General features: G+C 36.7%; 1 protein-coding gene across 7 annotated transcripts in view; it reads right to left on the reverse strand.

Annotated features, from left to right (window-relative positions):
• NCOA7 (nuclear receptor coactivator 7) overlaps window positions 1-18,792 on the reverse strand; it is a 157,020-nt gene that overhangs the window by 83,450 nt on the left and 54,778 nt on the right. For 6 of the 7 annotated variants that reach the window (XM_032274861.1, XM_032274862.1, XM_032274858.1 and 3 more), the window contains exon 3: window positions 1,879-2,099. In XM_032274861.1, coding sequence (XP_032130752.1) covers window positions 1,879-2,099 — 221 coding nt within the window. Of the gene's footprint in view, window positions 1-1,878; window positions 2,100-12,286; window positions 13,078-18,792 lie in introns of those variants that run through there. The other variant, XM_032274865.1, reaches the window with a different exon arrangement.

Here is an 18,792-nt window from a genome sequence, read left to right on the forward strand (position 1 = left end):
ACACACACACACACACACACACACACACACACACACACACACACACAGAGCTGGGAATGGTGTCATGTGCCCGTAATCCCAGCTACTCAGGAGATTGAAGCTGGAGGATTGCTTGAGCCCAGAAGTTGGAGGTTGCAGTGAGCTATGATCCTACCACTGCACTCCAGCCTAGGTGACACTGCAAAATTGAATCTCAAAACAAGCAAACAAAAGATATGAAATGCAATTTTCCTTAATCCTCTTCTTCTTTTTGGAAATAAGGGATAATATTTAATATTTTACATTTTAAGAGGAAGTTTATGAACAACACAGAAGTATCTTTCTATAGGTTGACAGTTATAGCTTTTATGAAATACTGAATGGCTTTGAGATTAAAAGCATCCATTAAGACACGTCATACATTATACAATCATCTTAGCCCACGGTAAAGCTACAAACCACATGCTTTCAGCTGCTGATAGCTCATCTGCCTGTAAGGTGGCAACGTCAGCAATGCAGCACTTATTACTACTTCAAGTGTAGTCCATTTTATCTTTGAACACTTTTGGAAGGTTACATTAAACATGGATACAAGGTATGTCTCTCTGTAACTTTGGCATTAACTAGGACCAAGTTGAGGGCACCCCAGAACAAGATTCATTGCTCTGTGACAAGACCAGATTTCACTCACCATATTTGCAGCATGTTCTCAGTACTTGCCCTCCACTTTCTCTCCCTTTCCTAGCAATCTCAAGTATGTCATGATCTGTATGCCACACCATATGTCTTCCAACACTGTTTGAATGTTACATTAAACATGGAGACATAAACACAAGTCTTCCTGTAATTTTGGCATTAACTAGGACCAAGTTGAGGGTGCCCCAGAACAAGTGGCACTGCTCTGCTTCAAGACCACATTTCATTCACCCTATTTGCAGTACGTTCTCAGAGACTGCCCTCAGTTTTCTCTCCCTTTCCTAGCAATTCAAGTATGCAATAATTTGTATGCCATGCCAAGTTCTGATTCCTGGTACTCTTAATCTATTTCATTTATTTGCATTCTCTATGAAACAAAATCCATGTGTGTATGTGATCGAACAGTGGGTATGAGATGGATGGTTTAAGTCAAGCTAGATATGCCACTTCTGTGAATGTAGCTTCAGATGCAAGGGTTATCCTGAGAAACTATATAACACTGTGGACTCACTTCAAGATTTCCTTTAAGGCTCTCAAGTGTCTGAGGTTAGGAGTTCAAGACCAACCTGGTCAACATGGTGAAACCCTGTCTTTATTAAAATACAAAAAATTGGCCAGTCACGGGGGTGGGCACCTGTAATCCCAGCTACTCAGGAGGCTAAGGCAGGAGAATCACTTGAACCCGAGAGGCGGAGGTTGCAGTGAGCCGAGACTACGCCATTGAACATCAGCCTAGACGACAAAGTGAGACTCTGTCTCGAAAACAAAAACAAAAAACTCCCGTGTTATTTTTTTTTTTAAACTGACAGATGCTAGGCCATGTCTCTTTTTCCTCCATTTGCTACTGTCTAGCAAATGCCAAAAAGTACATGCATTTCTATTGGCATATTTATGAATATGTCTACATATACTAAGAAAAATATTTCTCATCTAGGGAAAGTGACTCTTCATTAGATAAAAGTTTATGAACACACAATACATGCTGGGCACTGTACTAAATGCTGGGAACACAAATTTAAATGAGACATTATTTAAGTGTGATCCTCTTACACAAGATCATATACATAAAGCAAGGGCCTGGGGCACATAGCAGCTGCTCCATAAACTGTTACCATTATTATGATCAATCACAAGTGATAGTCTTTTAAACATTCTTACAGATTTTTTAAATGAAAATACTATAGTAATGCCAGGAATACTCACCAATGCTATAATATCTCTTTAGTTCTGTACGCCTGATCTCCTTTAACTGATTACTTTTTCTCTTTTTTTTCTCATCAGTAATATATTCTTCTTCCACAGCAATGTTGCACTTGTGTTGCTCTAAAACTACTGTACTAGCATCTTCTTTCCCAGTATGAGTCCTTGTAGCTACAGCTGAGGCTGTCTCTGCATTTTGTTTGGCTTGTTTTTTCTTTTTCAATCTAGGAAAGAGGGGGAAAAAGAAAAGACACTGGAGAGATAATTTGCTGGTAGAAATCATATTAATTTCACGCTGCTGGGCTTTGAAAACTAATGAACTGACACAGGAAACACTTTGGTTATAATATGGTTCATTATATTTATTGTTCTTTTTTCTTTTCTAGTCACTTACAAATTCTTACATGGAGATCTGTGGCCTTTCTTCAACTTGACACAGTCAATACGATATCTCACAACATTACTGAGAAGTGCCCTAGGCCTGAGGAAAAATGAGATTCTTTCCTAGTCATGAAATGTTGAGTATTTTTAAAAATCACAATAGATGATTATGCTACTAGAATGCTATTTTGAAGATTATATTTTAAGAAAATGTTTCTGGTTTCAGTGGTACTTTTGGACTGATGGGAAAGAACATTTGTAAAAACAAGTCCTCTGTAATTGGCTCAAATACTGAGTATAAGGTTTTGTTACGGTGTGAACTGGATCACATCCGAGTAATTCTTTTCCTTTAATCATATGGCAATAGTAATGAAGAGCTGCGTTTCCTAAGACAGAAAATGCCATAATGATAAGACATGACTTTCATTATGATTACCGATAGCTAGTTGATTATTAGTTTATATATTTGATGTTACAAATTCTTTACTCCTGAGTCATAGATGTGTAAGAAATAAAGTTTATCATAATTCACTAAAAGCCAATACCTCAAAATATTTTCAGTTAACACATCACTCTGTAATTAACTGATGTGTCACTCTGTACTTGATAGTCCTTGAGAATGTTTTTGCCTTACCGGAATCTAAATGCTTTGAAAACAAGGGCCTTGGCCTCTAATACATGTTGTACTCTACTCATATGTAAATATATACTTTAAAATCATGTCCCTTTTCCCTGTGTCTAGATAGAAAGTATCTAAGGACAGTTAGATTTCTCTTATGCATTTCTATTTCCTTCACACTCTTGAGCATGTGTCCAATTTGATGTTGGGTGATGGATAAGGATGTGAAAAATGAGAAATTTAATATTACACTGCATTGCTTTGTGATGCTGAACAAATCAATTTGACAATCTAGAGAGGTCCCTCCCTGAGGCTACAACACTTAAGAGAACTCTGATCTCAGGCTAGGAATTTCAAACCTTCTGTCTGAGTTTTCTTATATCTTAAATGGTGATAATTGTACTTCCTTAGGTCTCTAACAGAATCTTTTATTAGGATTAATTGACAAAATATATGTCAACATATAACACAAACTGAAACAGAAATAGTAAAATATCCCCTAATACAATCACAAAGACATGACAACTAAGTATGGTAAGGAAAATGAGACATTCAGCTTCGGAGATAAAAGTCCCACATTCCAACAAGGTATTTCAACAAGGCTACTATTTACTGAACACTGAGCAGTCAGGTTCTTAGATATTCACTGGCTAATAAATTAGTACATGGCTTAAGAGACAGAACAGCTGAAGAAAAGTTGTAGACAAATATACTTCCCATATCTTTTAGTTTAGCTATCTTTTAATGTTTGTTTAAAAGACTAAAACTGGAAGTCCTAGCCAGAGCAATCAGACAAGAGAAAGAAATTTAGAGCATCTAAAATGAAAAAGAGGAAGTCAAACTATCTCTGTTTGCCAATTATATAATCATATACCAGAAAACCCTAAAGACTCCTCCAAAAGACTCCTAGATTTGGTAAATTCAGCAAAGTCTCAGGTTATAAAATCAATGTTCACAAATCAGTAGCAATGCCAAATAGCAACAATGACCAAGCTGATAAATCAAGAACTCAAGGAAAATAAGAAAGGAAGAAAGGAAAAAAGAGAAAAAAAGAGAAAAAGAAAGAAAGAAGAAAGAACTAAAAATATCTCTATAAGGAAAATTACAAAACACTGCTGAAAGGAATCATAGATGACACGAACAAATAAAAATACACACCATACTGACGGACTAGAAGAATCAATATTGTGAAAATGACCATACTACCCAAAGCAATCTACAGATTCAATGCAATTCCTATCAAAATACCAACATCATTTTTCACATATTTAGAAAAAACAATTTTAAAATACACGTGGAACCAAAAAAGAGCCCAAATAGCCAAAGCAATCCTAAGCAAAAAGAATAAATCTGAAGGCATCACATTATCTGACTTCAAATTATACAAGGCTATAGTTACCAAAACAGCATGGTATCTGTAACCTGTATAAATGTAGATATACAGACTGCAATGGAACAGAATAAAGAACCCAGAAACAAAGCCAAATACAACCCACTTATCTTCAACAAAGCATACAGAAACATAAATTGGGGAAAGGAAACCCTATTCAATAAATGGTGCTAGAAAAACTCAATAGTTACATATAGATCAATGAAACTGCATCCCTTATCTCTCACCATATATGAAAATCAACCCAAGATGAATTAAAGACAACTCTAAGACCTGAAACCATAAAAATTCTAGTAGAAAACTTAGTAAAAACTCTTCTGGGCACTGGCCTAGGCAAAGAATTTATGACTAAGACTCTAAAAGCAAATGCAATAAAAACAAAAATAAACAAATGGGAACTAATTAAACTAAAAACTTCTACACAACAACAACAACAAATCATTAGAGTAAACGGACAGCCCACAGAATGGGAGAAAATATTTACAAACTATGCATCTGACAGGACTAATACCCAGAATCTACAAGGTACTCAAACAATCAGCAAGACAAAAGCCAATAATCCCATTTAAATGTGGGGAAATGACATGAATAGGTATTTCTCAAAAAAATATATATATATACAATGCCCAATAAACATATTCCTTAAAATGCTCTATATCAGTAATCATCAGGGAGATGCAAATTAAAATCACAATGAAATATTACCTTCTTCTAGCCAGAATGGCTGTTATTAAAAAGCCAAAAAACAACAAATGTTGCTGTGGATGTGGTGAAACAGGAATACTTACACACTGCTGGTGGGAATGTAAATTAGTACAACTTTGCAGTATGGTGATTTCTCAAAGAAATAAAAGTAGATCGGCCAGGTGTGGTGGCTCATGCCTGTAATCCCAGCACTTTGGGAGGCCGAGGTGGGCAGATCACGAGGTCAAGAGTTCAAGACCAGCCTGACGAACATGGTGAAACCCCATCTCTACTACAAAATTCAAAAATTAGCTGGGTGTGGTGGCTCGCACCTGTAGTCCCAGCTACTCTGGAAGCCTACGCAAGAGAATTGCTTGAACCTGGGAGAGGGAGGTTGCAGTGAGCCGAGATCATGCCACTGCACTCCAGCCTGGCACCTGGTGACATAGCAAGACTCTGTCTCAAAAAAAAAAAAAAGAAATAAATAAATAAAAGGAGATCAACCATTTGATCCAGCAATCGCATTACTAAGGAAAGGCAGCCATTACATGGAAATGATACCTGCATGTGTATGTTTATTGCAGCACAATTCACAATTGCAAAGATATGGAATAAACCTAAGTGCCCATCAAGTAATAAGCAGATAAAGAAAATGTGGTCTATATACACCATGGACTACTACTCAGCCACAGAAAGAACAAAATAATGTCTTCTGCAGCAACTTGGATGGAAATGGAGGTCATTATTCTCAGTGAAGTAACTTAGGAATGGAAGAATCAAATATCACATGGTCTCGCTTATAAGTGGGAGCTAACCCATGAAGATGCAAAAACATACATAGTATAATAATGGACCAGGGGAGGGTAGGAGGTGGCTGAGGGATAAAAACTACATATTGGGTACAATGTACACTACTCAGTTGACAGGTGCACTAAAATTTCAGACTCCACCATAAAAACTACATATTGGGTACAATGTACACTACTCAGTTGACAGGTGCACTAAAATTTCAGACTCCACCACTATACGATTCATCCACATAACCAAAAACCACTTGTACCACCAAAGCTATTGAAATAATAATATAATTAATAATAAATAAATAACCAAAAATCACCAATCAAACAATTGGAAACTCATAAAAAGGAATTACTTTCATTAAACATATTATTTTCTATCCTCAGATTTTAACCTGTTTTTCTGGTAAGAGTAGGCAGCTCTAGCAAACGTCAGATAATGACCCTAATAAAACAATTTCTCTTTTGATCAAAATTTCTCCTCTGATCAAAAGCCCTTTGTGAGACTCAAATTATTCTACAGCAATCTAGATACCACACAGAGATTGTCTCTTTACATTGGGAGGTTTATCTATGCAGAGAGCTGATCTCTTTCTCCAAAATGATGGGCTGAGTCTGATGTATTGGCCAATCAAAAACATATTTGAGATGAACCTTGTTGCCCCCTTCCAAAGATGATTCCTTCTAGGGAAAAGAGATGTCAAATATTAATATTAGTTCTATGCAGCCTGAGATACGCTGCTTCTCAATCTTCTGACTTTTTTCACTTTAAGTTGATTTAAATGCCCTAATTTCACTGTCCCCACGATAATTAAACTCACTCAGATCTGGGGCATGTGCTTTGATGAACAGCAGCACTGTCTGAGGACATCTCATTAGAGACTTGTTTTCACACATGGAAATAACAAAATGGCACACATTGTTTTATTCTTTTTCTCCCTCTTCTACACAATTACTGTCAACACATACAGCCAAACACAGTTGTTACTTCAGAAAAAAAGCTACAAAATAGCAATCCCAAAGTTGTTTAACAGTAGAGTACAATTTAATACCTTAGAACTTCTACAATCAGCTAATTTTTTGTATTTAAAAAAAAAAAAAAGAACTTCTACAATCAGATAACTCTTTTGTTTTGACTAGAATACTCACGAGACTTGTTTCCCTGGAAGTTATCAATATAACTAGAACATTCTGATCTTGCAACTGGAAATCAGATGTGTTCCTGGAAGCCCTCTGTAAAATCCTTCCTTTGTTCTAAGTATAGAGATATATTTCTAACACTTTTTGCAAAGGGGAATAACTGCCAACCTGAGGAATGTGGTATAGTTAATGTTCAAGCATTCCTTTTCAGGGCTTTAATCTTTTAGTCCTTTTTTTCCCCCATCAATATCTATCTTGGTAAGATAGTCTCACAATAAGGATTTGTTATTGCTAACTTAAGCTGAAAAAAAAAAAAAAAGGTCTTGCAGACAAATGAACTCATTATTTCATCTAAGCATTTTTCATGACCCAAAATATACACTTATTTTATACTGTGGGCTAAAAATATACTTGGCAAATCATCTTAAATGATGAGTGACTGAAAAATAATGAAACACATTTAAGATTTAATTGCTGTGAGTACAAGTGGGAAAAAAAACCAAAGCCTTTATTTTGCATTTGTCTTTCTTTAAAATAGATCACAATTACATAAGACAGGTATTTTAAATTATAGTCAGGCCTTGTCAGTTCTATCTCCTAATCCTATCTTTCCCACTCCAATTTACCTTCTCTTCATGATCTCTGCTTTGTCAGGTATTCATCATCTCTGTGCCTGGACTAAGTTTTATAATATTATTTATTTTTCTTTTTTTATTATGAAAATAAAACATATCACAACAGAAAATTTTCAAAGTGCAGAAAAAGACTAACACTTAGATGCAATGCTAACATAAGAAGCAATCACTGTTTGGGGACGATAATGCAAAAGCCCAAAGAACAGACAAATCGCATTGTGGAGACCTTCCTCAAGGGCAGAAGAATGAGGCAATGTGGGTCCACACCATGATTCTCAGTTTCTTATTTATATCCTTCCATAATGGAATATTGAAGAGCTTTTTAATTCTGGAATCTCTTGGCTTTCTTACATTAAAATGGTGTAGGCACTTGTAGAATGCACACACACTTCACTTTTTCCCTAGTACTGTCGCAGCCCAGAGTTAGCCGACTGACTGCAGAAGTGAGTGAGGTGCTCTTGCTGAAGAAATCACTTGTAGCAGCTGAATGAAAATTGGTTTTCTTCTGAAGCTTTTTCTTTTACAAAAGGAAATGAGTTCAGGGCACTGGCAGTAATCAAAGCCAGGGCCTTGGGCAAGTTCCTTTCTTGCATGGCACACATTAGGTACTCGATAAATATTCCTTGAATAAATTAATAGATAAATGAGCCTATGTTCTGATTTGGTTGAGATCTGCTCTCCTACAAACATGCCATTTCACAGCTTTCTCTGATTAGCAGCATGCTTTCCAAAATAAACTCCCAGCCTCTCATTTAAGGTACTTGATTTTAAAAGAAAACATATTAGCTGCACATAATTGAAAATGTATCGAACTACAGACTTCTTTAATATAAAATTCACAGTTATATATGACTTTGTTCTTAATTTTAAAATTTGGGGTCTATGTGTTTTTGAAAACTGCACCATAGACATAAATATCTTGTATGGCACTGTTCAATATGGTGGCCACCAGCCAGTCACCGATAGTTACTACATTTAATTAAAATTAAATTTAAATTTATTCAGTTGTTAAGAAACACATTTCTAGACTCATGTTCTAGTGGTTACTCCATTGGACAACATACAATACAGAATACTTCCATTATCACAGAAAGTACTGGATGATATTGATCTAGAGCTATAGATAGTCCTATTTGCAAGAGACTAGAGAGAAAGGCAAAGATACAATATTTAAAACATTAACGAGTATATGCAGAATACATGTGTACAAGGGTACACACACACACACAGACACACACACACACACACACACACACACACACACAAACAACAACAACAACAACAAAAAAAAAAACCTGGTAATGAGAGTTTCCAGAAAAAGAAGGTTATTATCTCTCAGGGTGGTGGGGAATTTGTGAATTTGTACATTTTAAATTTTATACCATGTACAATAATACATATGAATATTTTAAATAGTCTTTCAAATCTACTGTAAGAAAGACTAACACATAAATGTTGTCAAATTTTTAAAACTAAATTTTACTTTTCAAAAACTTATGACAAGCTTTAAAGAGCTTCCTAAGTTGACTAAGGAACCAGGTACCATGCTATGTACTTCACAAATATTAGCCTATTCTCAAAAACCCAATGAGGTAGGCAGTTTTATCTCTATTTTACAGATAAGAAAAGGAAGGCTGAGAAAACCTAGGGCCATTTCCCAAGGTCATAGGGCATAGTTTAGTTGTGGAGCAGGAATTCACAAGCCTAGGTTACAGCCAGCTGCCACAGGGCCTCCCAGGAGCCCCTCTAAATGTGTGCAATGGCATATATGTATATCTCGACTTTAAGGTAAAATCCACTGGACTCTGGAAATTCTATAAACTATGTGGGGGTCTGAAAATTTAGTGGGCTTCAACGGATTGCTCACTCACAGAAAGATTTGAACACAGATTTAGGTTCTGGGCTTGGCTTTTTCTATAATCAGCTCTGCAACTTGCTTTGGAAATATGATAAACCTCCTGGGACTTCTAAGTAAACAAAAGCAAAAGGCTAACATGATTTTCAAGGTAATAGTTTGTCCTTGGTGGAGAAGAGTAGAAAAAGTGTTAAAGTTGTTTTGATTTTAAAAAAAAAACAAACAATTTTTTAACATCCAAACTAAACTGTCGTAAGAGTCTTGTACTTCCCTGTGTTTTCTCTAAGTCTCACATCTGATTACATTTTCCTTCCACTGCAGAACTGCCAGCCCTGGAAAAGTCCAGAGGTCAAGACATTCAGAACCCCATTCATTTACAAAGGCTATTAAAAGCAAAAATAAAAACAAACAAAAAACCAACCAAAACCAAACCAAGAACAATAACATAAGACTGCTCCATAATTTGGGGCTTATTAATAGCTCCAGGCAGAAAAGTAGAAAATATTAAAACTGACCAACCATGAGGGCAGACCCATGAAAGTCTTCTTTAATACAAAATTTCTCCTTAAAATCCCTTCTGTGGGGAAATAGAGTACTAACATAAAGTATGTGGCTATAGCATTATTTCATGAAAAAAGATGTAAAACAGTATCGTAGCATAACTCCATTTCATGGAAAAAACAACAAAAAAAGCAGAATTCCCCAAGACCAACTATATACACATAGGTATGTATGTATATAGGTTTGGTGGATGTATGAGAAAAAGGTTGGTCAATGAGTGGGGAGAGAAGAATTTTTACTTACATGTGTATAACGTGGTGGTGTTGAATCTTTTGTATGGCAAGTATATATAACTTTTGTAAAATAAGGCTAACAACCAACAACAAATTAAATATCTGCAGCTATGGCAACATTTTGCTAACTCTTGTTTAGTGGTTCATTCTTTTTCCTGAGTGCAGCTATCTCAGTAAATTCCTGGACTGCAATCTCACATCTTTTTTTTTTAAAATCAGATACAGCTGGTCTGTCTCCCTCATGGGACCTTCTCTTGGTTCTTGTTCTTAGCTGTTCTGGCCGCAACTTTGTCATTGTACTGTTCCGACCTTCAGAGCCTAAGCTGTTTTTTCCTGGTTGTCTATTTCTAACTTACCACCCCTGACAATGGAATGAGCTCAGGTCTTTGAGCAGAAACATTTGTGTTTTGATCTTCTTGTTCCTTGGATGCATATCCTTTGGTGAGTTACTAAATCTAAGCCTCAGGTTTGTCATTCTTGACATAAAACTAATAGCCTCTGATGAGTTTTTAATGATGATTAAAGGAAATGGTACACAGAAAGCTTACTTCACTATTATACACAATCTGTGCCTTGTTCCCAGGAAGAGCTCAATAACCAAAAGTTACAATTTGTTGTGCTGCTGTTATTCTTACTTGGGGATTTCTAAGAATCCAAGTAAATGAGAGAACATATTAAGCACAACATATTTAACACAACAAAGAAGGTATGTGACAAATGCCAGCTATTAATACATGTTCATGTCTTTTTTCTCACTCTACATAAATATTAATTGTATTTAACTCTGCTATGAATTTGGTCACCAATACAAAGCCACTTATTATTTCTAGAAGAACATCACTTTTTGAACTCCATTTCATTTTGTCATTTCATAGTTTTCCATTTCCACTGAAACATTTATGATACATTATATGCCAAAATTAAGTCAAATTTAAAGTCAAAGGGAGGAAAACAGTTAACAACTCCCTTGAAGAAAATTTTCTCTTGAAATTATGGCCACATAAAAACAAAAATTTAAGAGTAATCCCTGGAAAAACCTGTGGATGTTCCTGATTCTAGTGTCAGCCCTGAAGATGTGCATTCTTTTTTTCCCTTTTTTCTAATCATGATGAGATTCTTCCCATTGTTAAAAGTGAAATTCATCAGTTAAAATGAAAATACTCTAGCTTCAAAGAACCAATACAGTTAGGAAAAGAGATCCTTTGGCTTTGTGTTCAATAAGTAGCAATATATCCTTCAGATGGGTACACATACACACAACGGCATTTCCCCAGCCTCAAAGAACAACCACATTCTAAAAAAAGACACATCAATAGAATGCCAATCGGGGGAAACCATAACAATTCAATTTTCCTTTTCTAGGATTTCCTTGTACTATTAAAACAGTGGTGGGTCAGCAGGTCTTAGAAGACTCTCGTAACCAAAGAGCAGGGGCCAGAAAGGGACAAAACCAAATCCTCAGTCTTTCAGAGGTGCCTTGGTCTGGGACATTTCAGAAAAACTTATAAGTACCTCCCAGTACCAGGATCACAATGACACTGCTGCGAAATGGATGCACACTGTGTAAAATGTCTACATTGTACTTATAAAACAAAACAGGCTTTTGTTGAATGTATACATTGCTCTATGTAAGAATTTGGTTCCTTTTTCTAAAAGTCAGAATGCTGAGTCAGAGACTAAAACCAGTTTAGAGAAATTGATGGTACAGACAACGGTAATATATATCTCAGCTATAAGCTAAGGAAGGGAACCAGAAAAGGGAACTGGCTCCAGGTAATAAGAGAATTATGTTGTGCTAATAGTCACCAACAAAGTCCTACAAATATATTTAAATATTAGGAATTTTACTGCTTAGCAACCAAGAATAAGCTGACAAACACTGCACCTCAGAAGTTAATCAAATTCAGCAAATAGAAACCTAAAAGAAGTATTTGGAAGTTGTCGATTCTCTTTTGATTTACAAGGATATTATGCACATAGCTTATTTAACATAGTTGAACTGACTGGATGTATTAATTCCCTATGGCTGCTGTACCAAATTACCACAAACTTGGTAACTTGACACACATTTATTTTCTTATAATTCTGGAGGTCAGAAGTCTAAAATCAGACTCACCAGACTGAAATCAATGTCCACCAGCCATCTTCCCCGTGAGAGGTTTTCCTTGCTTTTTCCAGCTTCTATAGAATCCCGGTAGCCCCTTCCTCCATTTTCAAAGCCAGCTGCACAGCACACTGCCTTCTCTGCAGTCAAATCTCCCTTTAATGTGGACACTTAGGACTGCATATAGGACCCATCCGGATAATCCAAGTTAATCTCTCTATCTCAAGGTCCTTAATCATATCTGCAATATCTCTTTTGCCATAACAGGTAACATTCTCAGGTATTAGGGATTAGGAACTAGCTATATTTGGGGGTCATTATTCAGCCTATCACACTGGCTAATTTAGCTTTTATGTTACAAATAATTGTAAACTGAGCATCATATCACATTAGTATCTCAGTGTCTATGTCTAAATCATTACGATCCCTATTCAATGCATTGTCAATGCTACTTCAAAAAATTCACTGCTGGCAGTGACTAGTAATAAATTTCTAAAGCAAAAGCAAAAGGTTTATTCAGGACTACCCTGAAATCTGCAACGAGAATAATACAGATGTGAATACTTTATTTATGTTGGATGACTTCAAAGCAGCCTCTTGGAGGTGGGGTATTGGAAGGAAAATTTTAACAGGTAGGATTTCTAGAGTTAAGTCTCATTTTCATATCTAATTACTTAGATCTGCACGAAATCAGTAATCACGGTTTATAATCGCTTACACAAAGATGTTATAATCCCTTACAAAGCCAAGAAAGTCTTCCAAAATATTTTTTTAAATTTTGCTAGAACTCCTTAGTAAAGAAAACTTACTATTATTTTTTTTAGAAATTTTTTTATTCAAAATGAACTGTATTCTCTGGCTACTCAATGAATCTTATACAAACCAGCACTGGCATATATTTTAGTGACACATATATTTTGCTACAACAGCAATACATTACAATGACATGATTCCAGAAGAACAGAAAATGGTTCTTTTCTTGAAGATATTTTAGTCAAACACAAAGCATAATATCTTAAAAAATCTCAAGCAAGCACAAACTCAAAAATGCCAGATTCTGGCATCCAATTTATATGTGTGTGTGTGTGTGTGTGTGTGTGTGTGTGTATGCGTGTGTGTGTGTGTGTGTGTATGTGTACATATATATATAAATTGCACTTTAGGTTCCAGAGTACATATGCAGAATATGCAGGATTGCTGCATAGGTACCTACATGGCAATGTGGTTTGCTGCCTCCATCTCCCGGTCACCTATATCTGGCATTTCTCCACATTATCCCTCTCCAAACTCCCTACCCTGCACTGTCCCTCCCCTATTCCTCCCAACAGACCCCAGTGTGTAATGCCCCCGCACCGTGTCCATGTGTTCTCACTGTTCAACACCCGCCTAAGAGTGAGAAAATGCAGTTTTTGGTTTTCTGTTATTGTGTCAGTTTGCTGAGAATGATGGTTTCCAGATTCATCCATGTCCCTACAAAGGACACAAACTCATCCTTTTTCATGGCTGCATAGTATTCCATGGTGTATATGTGTCACATTTTCCTTGTCCAGTCTATCATTGATGGGCATTTGGGTTGGTTCCAGGTCTTTGCTATTGTAAACAGTGCCACAATGAACATATGTGTGCACATGTCTTTAAAATAGAACGATTTATAATCCTTTGGATATATACCCAGTAATGGGATTGCTGGGTCAAATGGAATTTCTATTTCTAGGTCCTTGAGGAATCGCCACAGTGTTTTCCACAATGGTTAAACTAATTTACACTCCCACCAACATTGTAAAAGTGTTCCTATTTCTCCATATCCTCTCCAGCATCCGTTGTCTCCAGATTTTTTAATGATTGCCATTCTAAGTGGTGTGAGATGGTATCTCAACATGGTTTTGATTTGCATTTCTCTAAAGACTGTTAATGATGGCATTTTTTCATGTTTGTTGCCCTCACATATGTTTTCTTTTGAAAAGTGTCTGTTCATATCCATCACCCACTTTTGAATGGGTTTTTTTTTTCTTGTAAATCTGTTTTAGTTCTTTGTAGATTCTGGATATTAGCCCTTTGTCAGATGGGTACATTGCAAAAATGTTTTCCCATTCTGTTGGTTGCCGATTCATTCTAATGATTGTTTCTTTTGCTGTACAGAAGCTCTGGAGTTTAATTAGATCCCATTTGTCTATTTTGGCCTTTGCTGCCAATGCTTTTGGTGTTTTAGTCATGAAGTCCTTGCCAATGCCTATGTCCTGAATGGTTTTGCCTAGGTTTTCTTCTAGGGTTTTTATGATGTTAGGTCTTATGTTTAAGTCTTTAATCCATCTGGAGTTAATTTTAGTGTAAGGTGTCAGAAGTGGTCCAGTTTCTGCTTTCTGCACATGGCTAGCCAGTTTTCCCAACACCATCTATTAAACAGGGAATCCTTTCCCCATTGCTTGTTTTTGTCAGATTTGTCAAAGACCAGATGGTTGCAGATATGTGGCATTGCCTCTGAGGCCTCTGTTCTGTTCCACTGGTCTATATCTTTGTTTTGGTACCAGTACCATGCTGTTTTAATTACTGTAGCCTTGTAGTAGAGTTTGAAGTCAGGTAGCGTGATACCTCCAGCTTTGTCCTTTTTGCTTAGAATTATCTTGGCTATGCGGGCTCTCTTTTTGTTCCATATGAAGTTTAAGGTGGTTTTTTTCCAGTTCTTTGAAGAGGGTCATAGGTAGCTTGATGGAGATAGCACTGAATCTACAAATTACTTTGGGCAGTATGGCCATTTTCACAATATTGATTCTTCCTTTCCATGAACATGGAATGTTTTTCCATCTGTTTGTGTCCTCTCTTATTTCTTTGAGCAGTGGTTTGTAGTTCTCCTTGAAGAGGTCCTTTATATCCTTTGTTAGTTGTATTCCTAGGTATTTTATTCTTTTTGTAGCAATTGTGAATGGCAGTTCATTCTTGATTTGGCTCTCTTTAAGTCTGTATAGGAATGCTTGTGATTTCTGCACATTGATTTTGTATCCTGAAACTTTGATGAAGTTGCTTACTAGTTAAAGGAGATTTTGGGCTGAGATGACGGGGTCTTGTAACTATACAACCATGTCGTCTGCAAACAGAGACAATTTGACTTTCTCCTTTCCTCATTGAATACCCTTTATTTCTTTTTCTTGCCTGATTGTTCTGGCTAGAACTTCCAATACTATATTGAATAGGAGTGGTTTGAGAGGGCATCCTTGTCTAGTGGCAGATTTCAAAGGGAATGCTTCCAGTTTTTGCCCATTCAGTATGATATTGGCTGTGGGTTTGTCATAAATAGTTTTTATTATTTTGAGATACGTTCCATTGATACCTAGTTTATTGAAAGTTTTTAGCATGAAGGGCTGCTGAATTTTGTCAAAGGCCTTCTCTGCATCTATTGAGATGATCGTGTGGTTTTTGTCTTTGGTTCCCTTTATGTGGTGGATTATGTTTATAGACTTGCGTATATTGAACCAACCTTGCTTCCCTGGAATGAAGCCTACTTGATGGTGATGGATAAGCTTTTTGATGTGCTCTTGCAATTGGTTTCCCAGCATTTTATTGAAGATTTTTGCATCTATGTTCATCATGAATATTGGCCTGAAGTTTTCTTTTTTTGTTGAGTCTCTACCAGGTTTTGGTATCAGGATGACGCTGGTCTCATAAAATGATTTAGGAAGGATTCCCTCTTTTTGGATTGTTTGGAATACTTTCAGAAGGAATGGTACCAGCTCCTCTTTGTATGTCTGGTAGAATTCGGCTGTGAACCCATCAGGACCTGGGCTTTTTTTGGTTGGTAGGCTATTAGCTGCTGCCTCAACTTCAGCCCCTTGTTATTGGTGTATTCAGGGTTTCAACTTCTTCCTGGTTTAGGCTCCAGGAATTTATCCATTTCTTCCAGGTTTACTGTTTTATGTGCATAGAGTTGTTGTAGTAATCTCTGATGGTAGTTTGTATTTCTGTGGAATTGGTGGTGATATTCCTTTTATTGTTTTTTATTGCATCTATTTGATTCTTCTCTCTTTTCTTTTTTATTAATCTGGCTAGCGGTCTATTTTGTTGATCTTTTCAAAAAACCAGCTCCTGGATTTATTACTTTTTTGAAGGGTTTCTTGTGTCTCTATCTCCTTCAGTTCTGCTCTGATCTTAGTTATTTCTTGTCTTCTGCTATCTTTTGAGTTTGTTTGATCTTGCTCCTTAGCTCTTTCAATTTTCATGATAGGGTGTTGATTTTAGATCTTTCCTCACTTCTCATGTGGGCATTTATTGCTATAAATTTTCCTCTAGACGCTGCTTTAAATGTGTCCCAGAGATTCTGATACATTGTATCTTCGTTCTTGTTGGTTTTGAAAAACATTTTTATTTCTGCCTTCATTTCATTGTTTATCCAGTCAACATTCAAGAGACTGTTGTTCAGTTTCCATGAAGTGGTGCGGTTCTGAGTTAGTTTCTTAATCCTGAGTTCTAATTTGATTGCATTGCATAATGAGACACTGTTCATTATGATTTCCGTTCTTTTGCATCTGCTGAGGAGTGATTTACTTCCAATTATGTGGTCAGTTTTAGAGTAGGTGTGATGTGGTGCTGAGAAGAACGTATATTCTGTGGATTTGGGGTGGAGAGTTCTATAGATATCTATTAGGTTTGCTTGGTCCAGATCTGAGTTCAAGTCCTGGACATCCTTGTTAATTTTCTGTCTCGTTGATCTGTCTAATATTGGTGGTGGAGTGTTAAAGTCTCCCATTATTATTGTGTGGGAGTCTAAGTCTCTTTGTAGATCATTAAGAACTTGCCTTATGTATTTGGGTGCTCCTGTCTTGGGTGCCTATATATTTAGGATCGTTAGCTCTTCTTGTTGCATTGATCCTTTTACCATTATGTAATGACGTTCTTTGTCTCTTTTGATCTGTGTTGGTTTAAAGCGTATTTTATCAGAGATTAGGATTGCAGCTCCTGCTTTTTTTTTGCTCTCCATTTGCTTGGTAAATCTTCCTCTATCCCTTATTTTGAGCCTATGTGTGTCCTTGCATGAGATGGGTTTCCTGGAGACAGCACATTGAAGGGTTTTGAGTTTTTATCCAATTTGCCAGTCTGTGTCTTTTGACTGGGGCATTTAGCCCATTTACATTTAAGGTTAATATTTTTATGTGTGAATTTGATCCTGCCATTTTGATGCTAGCTGGTTGTTTTGCCCATTAGCTGATGCAGTTTCTTCATTGTGTTGATGCTCTTTACCATTTGGTACGTTTTTAGAGTGGCTAGTACTGGTTGTTCCTTTCTATGTTTAGTGCTTCTTTCAGGAGCTCTTGTAAGGCAGGCCTGGTGGTGATGAAATCTCTCAGCAATTGCTTGTTCGTAAAGGATTTTATTTCTCCTTCGCTTATGAAGCTTAGTTTGTCTGGATATGAAATTCTAGATTGAAAGTTCTTTTCTTTACGGACATTGAATATTGGCCCCCACTCTCTTCTGGCTTGTAGGGTTTCTGCAGAGAGATTCACTGTAAGTCTCATGGGCTTTCCTTTGTAGGTAACCCGACCTTTCTCTCTGAATGCCCTTAGCATTTTTTCCTTCATTTTAACCCTGGTGAATCTGATGATTATGTGCTTTGGGATTGCTCTTCTTGAGGAATATCTTTGTGGTGTTCTCTGTATTTCATGGACTTGAATGTTGGCCTGGCTTGCTAGGTTGGTGAAGTTCTCTTGGATAATATCCTGAAGAGTGTTTTCCAGCTTGGATTTGTTCTCTCTGTCACATTCAGGTACACCTATCAAACGTAGATTAGGTATTTTCACATAATCCCATATTTCTTGGAGTCTTTGTTTATTTCTTTTCACTCTTTTTTCTCTAATCTTGCCTTCTCATTTTATTTCATTGAGTTGATCTTCAATCTCTGGTATCCTTTCTTCTGCTTGGTCGATTCGGCTATTGAAACTTGTGTATGCTTCGTGAAGGTCTCATGTTATGTTTTTCAGCTCCATCACATCATTTATATTCTTCTCTAAACTCTTGATTCTCGTTAGCATTTCATCAGACCTTTTTTCAAGGTTCTTAGTTTCTTTGCATTGAGTTAGAACATGTTCTTTTAGCATAGAGAGGTTTGTTATTACCCACCTTCTGAAGCCTGTTTCTATCAATTCATCAGACTCATTCTCCATCAAGCTTTGTTCCCTTGCTGATGAGGAGTTGTGATCCCTTGGGGGAGGAGAGGCGTTCTAGTTTTGGGTGTTTTCATCCTTTTTGCGCTGGTTTCTTCCCATCTTTGTGGTTTTATCTACCTATGTTCTTTGTAGTTGGTGACTTTCAGATGGGGTCTCTGAGTGGATGTCCTTTTTGTTGATGATGAAGTTATTTCTTTCTGATGTTTAGTTTTCCTTCTAACAGTCAGGCCCCTCTGCTGTAGGACTGCTGGAGGTCCACTCAAGACCCTGCTTGTCTGGGGATCACCTGCGACCCCTGAAGAACAGTAGGGGTTGTTGCCAGTTTATTCTTCTGTTATCTTCATCCCAGAAGGATACCTACCAGAT

Source organism: Sapajus apella, unplaced genomic scaffold (assembly GCF_009761245.1).
Source record: "Sapajus apella isolate SASKATOON/1434 unplaced genomic scaffold, GSC_monkey_1.0 scaffold6, whole genome shotgun sequence".
In the NCBI taxonomy this organism is placed as follows: Eukaryota; Metazoa; Chordata; class Mammalia; order Primates; family Cebidae; genus Sapajus; species Sapajus apella.